General features: G+C 47.0%; 2 protein-coding genes across 3 annotated transcripts in view; one reads left to right on the top strand and one right to left on the bottom strand.

The window, feature by feature from the left end:
• Positions 1-5589, bottom strand: part of RPA1 (replication protein A1) — a 22907-nt gene extending 17318 nt beyond the window's left edge. The window contains exons 1-5 of the mRNA XM_059486725.1: positions 5482-5589; positions 5122-5169; positions 4786-4864; positions 4159-4267; positions 3244-3332 (exon numbers count right to left, since the gene is read on the bottom strand). Coding sequence (XP_059342708.1) covers positions 3244-3332; positions 4159-4267; positions 4786-4864; positions 5122-5169; positions 5482-5514 — 358 coding nt within the window. The 5' untranslated portion in view covers positions 5515-5589. The remainder of the gene's footprint in view (positions 1-3243; positions 3333-4158; positions 4268-4785; positions 4865-5121; positions 5170-5481) is intronic.
• On the top strand, positions 5566-12792 carry SMYD4 (SET and MYND domain containing 4). 2 transcript variants are annotated; one of them, XM_059486723.1, is made up of 10 exons: positions 5566-5878; positions 6568-6718; positions 7537-7626; positions 7915-9055; positions 9801-9983; positions 10271-10437; positions 10746-10881; positions 11309-11425; positions 11737-11860; positions 12472-12792. In XM_059486723.1, exons 1-10 carry the CDS (start codon positions 5748-5750, stop codon positions 12620-12622), a joined length of 2391 nt encoding a protein of 796 aa, XP_059342706.1. In that variant the 5' UTR covers positions 5566-5747; the 3' UTR covers positions 12623-12792. The 2 variants fall into 2 exon arrangements, with proteins under 2 accessions (XP_059342706.1, XP_059342707.1); XM_059486724.1 differs by lacking the exon at positions 7537-7626.

Raw genomic sequence — 12792 nt, 5'->3', positions numbered from 1 at the left:
TGTCTGGTCAGGGGAGGAATATTCAGGAGGAACAGAATGTGGGTATGAAGCAGCAAGAGGTTTCCTTATTGCTTTTGTTCCAAATATGTTTCTTTCTGTAGGAATTTGTGATTAAAAAAAAAAAAAACTCCACTGAAAACCAAACCCAAGACCACCAAATCCATTGGAACACGTGTGCGTTATGAAACACAAATTCACATTTTAATGGCTGCCTACCCACAGCCAAGTGTTTCTCAACAGAGTAAGAATAAATTCACACATCTGTGCATGTGTTCAAATACAGAAGTAGCAGAAATATCTCTCCAATTTTCTCGCTTACAGAGCCTAGGGACTCCTAAACTGTGATTTTTGGTGGCTGGTGGCCTACAGATCACTTAAAGTGCTCAGAAAACCGAGGAGGCTGCCTGGTTTTTGCTGTTCGTTTTTATTAGCAGGAGGTGAAAAAAGCAGCTGAAATACCTGCTCACATTTCTGCTGTGTGTGGTAGATTAGGTAAACCCAAGACCTTTGCCTGCAGCTGCCCTCCCCAGCCCACTCAAAGGCAATAACTGTGTAACAGGAACCCTCAGCTCCCAATAATTTGTCACCAACAGGTTTTGCCACAGTGCCATGACACAAGACCTGCCCCAGAACTGAGCAGCAGGGAAGGGAGAGAAGGGGAAAAAATGCACTTTGAAACAACACACCCCTAAATCACAGCAGTGGGAAGGGCAAGAGGAAGGAGTTCAAGTGAATGTGCAAGTACATAAACATCTCAACATGGAAAGATTAATGACAGGAGTTAAACATAAGTAGCAAGTCATTGTCAAAGTGAAAAGGAAGTCCAGCATCAGAGTAATTTGAATGAGATTAACGACAGTAATAACACAACCATCCAGTCTTCAACAAGAACTCAACTGCTCAGTCTTAATTTTCAATACTATTATGAGAGGCTGCCTGAAAAGTTTTTATGATTTGTAATAAGAAGATTGTGTCTCCAGCTTCCTTGTTAGGCAGATTAACCACCTACTGCTCCCATGTAAAGTGGCCAAAAGCCAGCTTCTCACCCCCCTGGGTCCCACTGTGCTATTACAGCCTGAGAAAGAATACTCCTTAATCCTAGGTCTGGCAGTCTGAGATCTGTGTTTCAGGGAAAACCAAAAGTAGGGCTAAAAGATACATTTTTAAAATACCAGAACCTTTTTTTTTTAACAGAAACCATGAAGTACATTTAAGATGCTCATTTTGCATTAGCTGAGTGTCCCTCAAAAAATACAATTTCTTAATATATACAGGAATTTAAGAGAATATGCAATTTAAAATACACACCTCTGCCATTTCATCAAGGCCTTCATGACAAATCTTGCAGCTTGCAGAGCAGCAAGGCTGGGTTAAGCTTACCTAATCTAAACTATTACCATCTTCTGTATCAGAAACTTTATTTAGTATCAAATAAAAGGGTATGAAGTCGTCAGAATAAGATCAGTGTTAAAATGAAATACACATCACATCTTTTTTGGCATCTTTTACCTAGTGCAAGCCCACACATATTATGACCACAGACCTGTAACATCTCCAAAAGAGTTTAGATTTGAAACCTTCACTGCAGAGTATTTTTGTAAGTCCAAATGAAGAACACAACTTTGATCAAAGTAATGGTAATTTTACCAGAATTTATAGTTAAAGGTATATTTTCAGCTCAATTCTGTCAGATACCACGTTCTCAGTGGTTTCTAAGCAACAATATAACTGAAAAACACTATAGTTCACAAGCTCTTGTATCACATAAGCAGGGAAATGGGAGAAAGGCACAAAACAGTCTGCTCAGTAGCTATTCTGAAAGTCTTGGTCTCTACAGCAACTGTGGGATTAAACCATAAAATCTGAGATGTCAACACATTTTTTAAACAGCAATTAGCTAAGTAACTATCAAAGGAACAAAGGATTCTTTAGGCTCATTTAACACACGCCCCTCTTAATTCCCTTGGAAAAAGTTAATGAAGAAAGATGTCTTTGCCTTTGCAACAGAATAGATTTTTAACCAGAAGAGCAATGTACCTACCACCACTGTTTGTCCCAACTGTTCTACAGAAAACTCTTGCCTCTAATGTGTGGTCCCTTAGTAATAAAAATATATTAGTCCACTTCTCTCAGGATATAAAAAAATATCTTCAGGAAGAGCTGTTTGCTATTAAATTCCAGCCATTATCTGTGTATACATCACTGACAGAGCTGTTCAAATATTTTCTTTAAGTGCTTATTATTCTCCCTCCTTTTTAAAAGATCAGAATTGGAAGAGCAGCACAGACTTTTCAACATTCTCAGAGGGAAAAATGCTTTAATTTAAAAAACCATTTGCATGAGAACTGCAAGCTCAGCACACAAAAGTGAAGAACACAGTTATTTATGCAACATAACAGATCCAAGGGGATTAATGGCAGGTCAGATTAAGTTCCAGCCAGTGCCTCAGTCCTTTTTCAGCTGGGCATGGTAGGAATGGGTGCTTAGGGAATTCTGTGCTCTCCTGTTTTCATACCAGTCTCTCATCTATGTACTTGGAACAATCTAAGTTTTAGTGCTTCCTGCACCTAACATTCATGCAGAGGATGTATTGTTATGTTTAACAGCCTTTAATGGATTTCTCTTTCACATCTAATTGCTTTTTGAACCTGTGCCAATTTTTGGCACCTACCTCCACAAGTTCCATCATTTAAGTGTGCAGTTTAGGGGTGTGGTGCAGCCTTTGTTTTACAACCACTGCCTGACAACACCAGAGCTAAAGAGCATCAAAGGAACATAGAAAAGAGAGAGAGAGATTCATCATTCTTTATTCATCCCCTCTATGCCATCTTAGACTTTTACAGATCATTATTCCATCTTCCTCCTCCTGTTTCTCTCCAGACAGGAGAAATTAGAATCTATTTGATTACTCATTATGAGGAGACATAAAATCGCTTCCGTTTACTTACTGGAACTCGAGGTAGAGACCACTCACTACAATAAAAACCTGTCAAGGTTATAAGAGATGGATGCTCCAAACACCATGGAGAGACTCAAGCTCCAGCCATGGTGCAGAGTTTATTAAAACAGGAAGACACCCCAGTTTGTGTGAAACGAATGAAAAGGATTTTCAAGATCTGGACTTCCTCATTCCAGGCATAAAAAAAAACCTGAACGTGTCTGCCTGCTTTTTTTTTTTCAAGTGAAAGAGAGAAGCTGAAAGGCTCTGAGGTGGCAGAAAAGTATTTACTTACAGCTACTCACCCTCATTGTATGGCTGGGGATTGCCTATGGGCCCACCAACCTGATCAGCAGTTTGCAGGACATTCACATCCATCAGGATCACCACTCTCCTGCAACACAGAACAGACAGCAAACAAAGATTTCACCCTCTCTGCAACTCCCATCTCTGGATATCCTCTGCAGCAGGTGAGAAAGCCAAGCATTAAGAGGCTGATTCTTTGGATGAAGAATCTGGGAGACAAAAGCTTTCCACTGTCAACTAAGCCCTCTCTTGAGGGACAAGTAAGCTTGAAACAATATCAAGGACACTTCATATCACTGCATCAAGGACAGGCCTGAACAGGCACCAAAAATAGCTTGGGAAACCATTGTGTTTTGAAAGTAGCTAAACCATACCAGATTTTTATTTCCTGCTGCAAAAGCTGTTGTCTTCTTCCCAGAATAAAAAGAATAGTTCATACCCCGCTAGACATATACACAGTTTTTCTGTTATAGTTTCACCTGGATCTCTTCTTATTTTGAAGTATCCTATTCCCTCAAATTTTCCTCTCATTTCTTCAAATTTTAACAAAAGACCAGATTCCACAACACCTAAGTAACAAGATACCTTTATTGTTTCTTTCCAACAGCAGATAATTTTAAGGAAGCTTTGTGCAAGTATTTGGAGTATTCCAGCTGGAGTTGGAGTATTGCAACTGGAAACTTTATATTACTAAATCACTGTACCAGATACATCTGATCCCACCAGAGTCACATTCTGCAATTTATTTCTTCTGTCACTGGTGCTGTGGACTTTCCCCCTCACACCCTAAAGCCTGAGTATTGTCACATAATCCCAACCAAAAGCACTTGGCCTCTGCTTAGTCACAAAGCACAGAGTCCCCACTGGTGCAGCTGCCTTTCTGTAGGGCTGAACTTAAAGATTATCACAAATACCTTCCATCTTTCAGGCTGTTGACAATGAATCTGTTAACCTGGCAAACACACCGGGCTGACAAGCGTTCCTCTTCCACCAGGGAGTTCAGCTGTGTTGCCAACATGAATGCTGCAGGAGCAGAAGGAAAATATTGAGATAATTCACAATGCCAGCTTTAAAAGGGGCTACCACACCTTTTCCAGCCAGTCAAATATTACACTGGATCTCCAACTTGACAAAGAAAACAGTGCAACTGCTAAGAAGTCATCAAAACTGGCCATAAACTATGCTGTATTTATTCCCCACACGTCAGAGTGCAGTGATAGCTAGAATGATTGTATATCAAAAAGCTAAGAAAAAGATTAAGTTAAACTACTTTTAAATCAATATTACATGTATAGGTTTCTGTATTTTCATTATATCCTCTAGAGAGTTGATTGCTTATTTTTCACAGAGTTCCAAAAGTCAAAGATTTCACCTAAATGACAAAAAGCAGTTGCATACTTCAGAGTCTGTGGCCCAGTGAAAAACCACATTCTACCTCAATATTTATTTCAGCAGTTTGCATCCATTCACCAGACTAGGAATTTAACAACCCTTAGCATCTCCAAACTTAGAAAAATCTCACTGCAGCGTGCCATACTCACAGGAGAGGGTGTTCACCCCATCACTCATCAGCACTCTGTAACGTGGGGGCCCAGTTCCTGTGGCAATAGCCCGTGTGTTCTGCAGGGGAAAAAAACCAACCAGGCTGTCAGTTCACACTTGTTCAGAAACTTCTCAAAAACAGAAACTGACATTAACAACAAGTGACTTATCTACTCATCTTTTTTTACACTAATATCAACGGCATAGCCCAAGTAATGTAAAACAAAACTAAGAGAACTAAAAATAGAGCAGCCTTGCTCGGCTTCTCTGCAGAGGAAAGTCTGGCTGCACTCAGGACCCCACATGCAGCCACCGAGGGAAGGGACGGTACTCACGATGACTTGCAGCACGGGCTTGGAGACCTCCTCCCCTTGCATTATGGCCTGCAGAAACGAAAGAGACGCTCAGGAAACGTTACCGGAACGCCTCGCCACTCGCAGCGACCGAACCAGAATGAGCTCGGATGTCCGAGACCATCGGCCCAACCTATGAAGGGCTGCAGCCAAAGAGCTGAGGAGGAACTGCCGTGGAAGAGCCAGGGACGCGGGTGCGGCCAGGACACCCCCCCGGGACCAGGCCCCGCTCCGGGCCTGCTTCTCCCCTCGGGACCGGGCCGGACCCGGTGCCCAGGCCCGGCTTTCACCTCCCACCCTGACAACGACCAGGTCCATGCCAGCCCACCCCGAGCCGCTCACCGCGATGGCCCCTTCGCTCAGCCGCACGCTCATGGTGCTGCGTCCGCCGCTGCCGCCAAATCCTCCCGCCGTCGCTGCCGCCAAATCCTCCCGCCGCCGCTGCCGCCACCGCCTCCTTCCGGCGCCGCCTCACGCCACGCCGGGCGCGCCCCGCCAGCTCGGCGCCACTATTGGCCCCCCGGTGCTGTACGGCGGAAGTGCCGCGGGGTTCCGTTCAGGGACGCTGTGGGCGCCGCCATGGTGATGGCGCTGCCGGTGGCGCGGTGATGGCGCTGCCCGTGGCGGAGTGGCAGGGCCGCACCGCCCGGCTCTGGGCCGCGCTGGAGCCGGCGCTGAGGGAGCGGCTGGCGGCGGCTTCGCTTCAGGACGCGGTGCGGTTGGGTTGCGATGTGCTCCGGTGAGGCGCGGGCGGGGCAGGTGCGGTGCAGGGTAACGAGGGGAGAGGGGAACTGGAGCATCTCTTAACGGGAATGAATAATAAAGGGCGGTGTCGAAGGATGGATGAGGCTCCGCTCGGTGGAACCGAGCAATAGGACACAGGGTGACGGGCAGAAAGGGATACCATGCCCCACCTTTCTGCCGCCCCCTTTTTAGCAGGTTGGAGGTCGGCCTCATGTCCCAGGCTCTTGGTGGTAGGACAAGAAGATATCGGCTTAAACTTCACTTGGGGAGGTTTGGGTTGGACACTAGTAAGAATTCTAGTGAGAATTTCTTGGCAGAGAGGGTAATTAGGTGCTGGAATGGGCTGACAGGGAGGAGGTGAAGTCGCTTTCCCTGGAAGTGTTAAAGAAAGATTGGACGTGGCACTCAGTGCTGACAAACCAAGCATCCCTCACAGGTTGGACATCCATCACTCGATGGCCTCAGAGGTCTTTTCGAGCCTAACTGATCCTGTGATTCTGAGAATATGGGGAAGAACTTCTTCCCTGTGCAGTGACCACACAGACTGAGAGTGTGGAGTATCCCTCACTGGGGATATCCCAGAGCCCTCTGGACACGGTCCTGTGCCACAAGGAGCATCCTGCTTGAGCAGGGAGGCTGGACCAGAAATTCCAAACTGATTCTTCTCCCACCATGTCCCCACAGGAGCAAGGAGGAGGAGGAGGCAGCCCTGGAGCAGTTGTGCCACCAGGCACCCATGGACAAGAAGCCGGAGGCCGCGAGCTGGTACCGGGAGCAGGGAAACCGGGAATTCAAGCGGGGCCGGTACCAGGCTGCCCTGAGGCTCTACTCCAGGGTAGGTGTGGTGTGAGGTCCCACAACACCTCACATCCCCTCAGGGGATCCCTCTCGGGACTCTAGCTGCTCAGAGTGACCCTGAGATATGTTAGAAAGTCTCTTCCCAGCCCGGCGCTCGAAGGAGTCAGAGCTCTTCATTTCTCGGTCTCAAGGTTATTTATTGTGTCTTATCTATAAAATTTTTTCTCCTGTCCAGCTGAGATCCACTCAGCAAGACAGTCAGAGGCACTCTGCCCACCCCCAGGGTGGTGTTATCTTTTTATACTAAAACCTACGTGTACAATATTTACAATCACTTTCCAATACCTATCACCTATGTTAGACAGTGAGCTTCTACTCTAAACCAATCCAAAAGTGCCAACATCACAGCAGAAGATGGAGGCCAAGAAGAAGAAGAAGGAGAAAGGCTGGACACACCCAGATTCCTCCATCTTGCCCGCTGAACCCCCATTCTAAAAACACCAAAAATCTATTTTTCACCCCGTGATAAATTCACTATCATTCTACATAAACTGTCGTGCCTTGCAGGTCTTCATCTAAGGTTGGTAATTTGCTCCATGGGTCATAATCAAAACCACAGGGGTCTTGGGCTCTGTGCCAGGGTCTCTGAACCCCCTGGCAATCCAGGACAGCCAGAGGGATGTCCTGAATTCCCACAGATCCCCAAGAGAGGGTCCTGCAGCCCTCATGGTTGAAGGGTGAGGGGAGAGGAGCAGCTCCCATGAGGGGATCCCCAAAGAGGGGATCCTGCAGGCCCTGCTGAGGGGGTGCTGTGAGGGATCCCCCCAGGCAGCAGCAGTTCTCTGGTCTCTGCAGGCAGCATCCCACGAGCTCCCTGGGAGCCCCGAGGTGTCCGTGTGCTTTGCCAACCGCTCGGCCGCCCTCCTGCACCTGGGGCACTTTGAGGTAAGTGCTGCCCCTGGGGCCAGGGCAGCACCCACCCCACAGGGTCCTGGGTGCCCCTGAGGTGTTTGATTGTTAGAACAACAGACAGCAGATCAGCTGCTTCCCAAGCTTAAAGCATCCATAGCTCAATTTTCCTACTTCGTTTCCATGTCAGGATACTTTATTTGGGCAGCAGGTTGGTTATGCACATGGAATTTGCTGGTTGCTACCATGAGACTGTCTTAGATGGAATGAAAGAGCACGAGCTGGTTTTCAAGTTCACTTAAAAGGCCTTTTCTTTGTTCCTAGGTTTGTTTGGAAGATATTGCCAGGGCTGAAAGCCATGGCTATCCAGACAGGCTGCTGCCCAAGGTCCTGCTGCGGAAAGCTGAGTGTCTGCTGTGCCTGGGGAGGTTACAGGATGCACAGGATGTCCTCAGGGTGCTGGAGAGTAAAATTGCTCTGGATGGGGCCATGACTACACACCTGACACGGCTAAAAAAGCTAAGTCAGCTGAAGGTTAAATTAGGTGAGAAAGAGAGGTGTCCAGAGCCTGCACAAGGAGAACATGGTGGCACTCAAGGGGAGCCAGAGATCTGGGAAGAGAACAGCAGCATTTCAGGTGCATCCTCATCCCTGAGCCTGAGTTTTGATGCAGAGAGAGGACGACACTTGGTGGCCTCCCAGGACATCATGGCAGGACAGAGCCTGGTGAAGGAGGAAGCCTTTGTGAGCGTGCTGTGCCCTGGGGAGAGCCTTGCCCTGCAGGATGGTGACACAGCGTGGGACACTCGAGCCACCAACGCAGACCTTTACTGCCACCGCTGTCTGAGGCAGCTCCTGGCCTCAGTGCCCTGCCAGGGCTGCAGTTATGCCCAGTACTGCAGCCAGGACTGTGCAGACAGGGCCTGGCAGCAGTACCACAGGACAGAGTGTCCCCTGGGAGCGCTGCTCCTCACCCTGGGGGTCTTCTGCCACGTGGCCCTGAGGACTGTCCTGCTGGCAGGATATGCAGAGGTCAGCAGGCTGGTGGAAGGGTCCCACTGTGGGGACAAGAACCTTCAGAACCCTGAGGGAAGCTGCAGGCCTCTCAGTGAGGCAGATGCAGGAGCTGGCAGCAGAGGTGTCCCTGGTTGTGACAGCAGTGGTCGGTACCAGAGCTCTTACCAAGCTCTGTTCCACCTTTTGCCCCACACTGAGCAGCACAGCCCTGAGCACAAGTTCCTCTGCACTCTCAGTGTGGTAGCTCTGTGCAAACAGCTGCAAGTAGCTGGCTTGGAGGCTGCTGTGTTGAGTCAGGAATCGCCTCAGCAGTGCTCCAAACCAAAGACATGTGAGAAAACCTCAGAGGAATTGTCCCCAGAGCTGAAGACTGTGGCAGAAGCAATGCTGAGGCACATGTTGCAGCTGCAGTGTAATGCACAAGCAATCACTGTAATGCAGGAGATGGGTAAGATAAAAAAAATTTAAGCCCTACTGTGTTGTCACAAAATGGTTGGGGTTGGAAGGAACCCCTGAACATGATTCAGTCCAAACCCTCTGCCCAGGCAGGGTCACCTAGAGCAAGGGACACAGGAACGTGTCCAGGTGGGTTTGGAATGTCTCCAGACCTCCCTGGGCAGCCTGTTCCAGTGCTCTGCCACCCTCAGTGGAAAGAAGTTTTTCCTCATGTTGAGGTGAAGCTTCTTGTTTGATTTGTGGCTGTTACTCCTCATCCTGGCACCACAGAAAAGAGTCCATCACCATTCTCTGACACTTGTATTTGTAAATGTATTGATGAGATCCCTTCTCAGTCTTCTCCAGACTAACCAAGCCCAGCTCAGTCTCTCCTCATAAGAGAAATGCTCCAGACCCTTTATCCACTGAACCCTCTCCTGTAGCTCCTCTTTCCTGTCCTGAGGATCCCAGGACTGTCCTCTCCTTGCCCATCTTCTTGTGGGAAGTGAAGACATTAAATTCTCAGCTGTAAAACGCTCCCATTGCAGATGGAAATTATTTGTTTACAATTTAATGGCCTGTCCCATGCTGGCCTGTTCCTTGGTGCCCATGCAGAGTGTGCTTAGCTGTTATTTATTGCAGCAATATACCAGGAACCTTTCTGCTGCTGCCTGCGATCGGTCACGGGGCTCCTTGCAGGAATTGTGTGGGTTTGTGAGCATTCCATCTCAACCTGCTTGGTTTTCCTCTGTCTTCAGGGCCTGGAGATGGGGCTGTTGTAGATAAGAAGCCTGTGAGGCTGGCAACAGCCTTCTTCCCTGTCCTCAGCCTCCTGAACCACTCGTGCTGCCCCAACACCAGCGTGTCATTCAGCGGGACATCTGTCACTGTCAGGGCAGCACAGCCAATCTCAAGTGGCCAAGAGGTTTTGCATTGCTATGGTAAGCCCCAATTCTGTGTTTGTCTCAAGGCACAGACATCATTCACCTCCCCTTATCATGCTGATAGCTATTTTTATTCTAATTCTCATCTAATTCTGTTCTAATATTGCCATGATCTTTGTTTAGCAGACTTGACCAACATTTCATCCCTTAACCCCTCTTAGATTTTCAGTCTCCAGTTGTGTCTTCCCCAAAATGTACCTAGTCTCAATTGTAACAAAAATCCTTTTATTCTGATGTTAAGAACTGTGCCTGTGGGAGATCTTTACCCTTGCCATCCTCTGCAGGGCCTCACTGGTGCAGGATGAGGGTTGCTGAGAGACAGCAGCTTCTCAGGCAGTATTTCTTCGAGTGTCGCTGCCCAGCGTGCCTCCAGGAGTTACAGTCTGGTGTCAAGAGTGTGGTGTCCATCAGAAATTCGTTCTGCTGTCCGAAATGCCAGGCCCAAATGCAGGTAATTCTCCATGGTTATGATTGTGCAACTTGCTGGGGTGTGTAAGGTTTAGGTTTGGGAAAGCCAAGAGGTGCGACCTCACTTTGAGCCCTGCTCAGAAGCCAAAAGCCCCCATTGAGTCAAGACAAGTATCTAGCTGTTTCTTATAAAATCAAATAAGCTGATAACAATTTATTTTAAAAATCACTTTGTTTCTCAGTTATATTCATTAAACAATTTAGCATCTCTGGAACCCAGAGCTAATGCAGATGGAGAGTAAGCTTTGAGCTGAATGTGAGCAGGAATGATCACAAAGGTGATTTCCACAGGGGGAAGAAGACACACTTTGCTGTTCAATTGAAGCTTGTGCAACCTCAGCCAGCAGAGATCACCTGTCTGGGCGTTTACAGGACCTTCAGCAAGAAATCAAGAAAGCTTTAGAGCTGCTGAGAGTCAGGAAGGCTGGTAAGGCTCAGCTTTGTGCCCCGAGGTCAGGCCCAGCTTGGGACAGGAACCATGAGATGGCACTGTTGCTCATGCCATTGGGGTGCTGTGACATGTGGCCTGGTGTCCCTGGGGACTTCAGCTTTAGATTTTTTTATACCCCCTGATCTGGGTGTTAATCCAAGTCACATAGTGTTCCATAGTAAAGTAATTAAATAAAAAGAAATCAGGGTAACATTGGAGTTGGGCATTCCCAGGCCTTGTTCTCCTGGAGGGAGTTGGGCCAATGCTGGGGTAGCAATAAGCAGAGGTGCAGATGAAGTCAGTGTTGAATCCTAACAAACCCCAGTCAGCTCTGCAAAGATGGATTGGATTGATTTTATTTCATGGATCATGGAAAACTGGACACTCACCACAGGGTGAACTTTATAACCTTTTTTTTTAATAGATCAGGCTATCAAAAAGCTCCTGAAGTGTCAGATGGATGCTGGAACCTTCTTGTCCCCAGAGCATTTGCTGATGGGAGAGATGGAGGATCATCTGGCACAGGTCTATGCTACTGTTGGTATGGCACTGTCCTCTCACTATCCCATGTCTCCTGAACTTTGAATTTACCATGGCTAGCTTTTTCTTGGACTGGCCCTCTCATTTTTTCCCCTGCTTTTGTCTGCAGAGCTCTCAGAAAGACCAAACCTGTGTTCCCAGCAGTCAGTGAACAATAAACTCTGCTCTAATGTTCTTTTAGACTCCCTGTCCTGGTTCTGTGGGCACAGTTCACCATATTTTTATTAATTCTGTCAGATTCTTTGGGTGCCAGTAACTCTAGGAAGTATTTATTCATTTCTCATTGTTCTGTTTTGTTTGTTTTTCCATCAGGGAAGTGGCAGGAAGCAGCCAGACACCTGAGGAAGAGTATTGAGATTGTGGAAATGCACCATGGGCCATCAAGTGTAGAAACAGGCCATGAACTTTTCAAGTTGGCACAAATCCTCTTCAATGGGTGAGTTTGGTTTCATCCTCTGTCCCTGCCCTGTGTGTCTGACACAAGATCAGAGCACCTTGAAGGTGTCTCACAGGACACAGGGCAGTCTAGCACAGGTACCCTTTCAGGAATCTGTTTCTCTATTTTGTGCCTATCTTTTTATTCTCCCTGGCTCAATTTATTCCCTGTCCAATTGTTTCATTCTGTCAACTCATCACCCTTGGTGTTTGTATCTCAGTTGTATAATGTTGCTGACGTCTTCTCAAAAGAGGGAATGAAATCCTCTTGCTTTATTGGCAAGGAAATCCCCTGACTGCTTCTGAAAATCTCCTCACAACAACTCCCTTTAACCAAATTAATTTTAGCAGGAGCTGCAGTGATGAAATAGTAGGTTTTTATATACTCAAAGATAATGTTTTCAGGTTTTGTCCTTACCTTTCCATCCCCCTCATCCTCCCTTTGCAGCTGAAGCAGACACAATTTTCCTGGTGCTGGAAGGTAGGGGAGGGTGGGATCTGTAGCCATGAACAGGTTTAGGTTTTTTGTTAGGGAGGGCTTAAAGGTTGTGTAAGTCAAGAAGCTGAATTAAGTATTTTGCATGCTCTGTTCTTATTATCTTCCTATTTCAGCTTTGCAGTTTCTGAAGCTCTGAGCACGATACAAAGAGCAGAGGGGATTTTGTCAGTGCACTTTGGTCCTCAGAGTGCTCAGATGCAGGAACTACAAGAGATGAAGGCCTGCCTGTCAGAGCTTCCCAGAAACATCCTTCAGAGGACTTAATTTCCCTGTCAAAGGAAGCTGCAATGTGATCTTTCATCAAAGCTAAGTGTCATGTGGTAAGGTAGTCATGTAGTACAAGCTGGAAAATCATGTGTAACAGCAACTTGAATGAAGTCTTGGAATGCTCTTTAGTGAGCCTGTTGTAAATAAAATGACCAATTCTAACGTGA

The sequence above is a fragment of the Ammospiza nelsoni genome, chromosome 21 (genome assembly GCF_027579445.1).
Source record: "Ammospiza nelsoni isolate bAmmNel1 chromosome 21, bAmmNel1.pri, whole genome shotgun sequence".
NCBI lineage: Eukaryota > Metazoa > Chordata > Aves > Passeriformes > Passerellidae > Ammospiza > Ammospiza nelsoni.
The sequence above is the reverse complement of the archived record's forward strand: the minus strand, read 5'-3'. Positions and strand labels throughout refer to the sequence as shown.

Excerpts from the sequence above, each read along its gene's own strand:
- SMYD4 (XM_059486723.1), top strand. The coding sequence starts at position 5,748 with ATGGCGCTGCCCGTGGCGGAGTGGCAGGGCCGCACCGCCCGGCTCTGG. Across the intron at positions 10,882-11,308 it reads GCTGAGAGTCAGGAAGGCTG|ATCAGGCTATCAAAAAGCTC; the intron begins GTAAGGCTCAGC and ends TTTTTTTAATAG. Across the intron at positions 11,426-11,736 it reads ACAGGTCTATGCTACTGTTG|GGAAGTGGCAGGAAGCAGCC; the intron begins GTATGGCACTGT and ends TTTTTCCATCAG.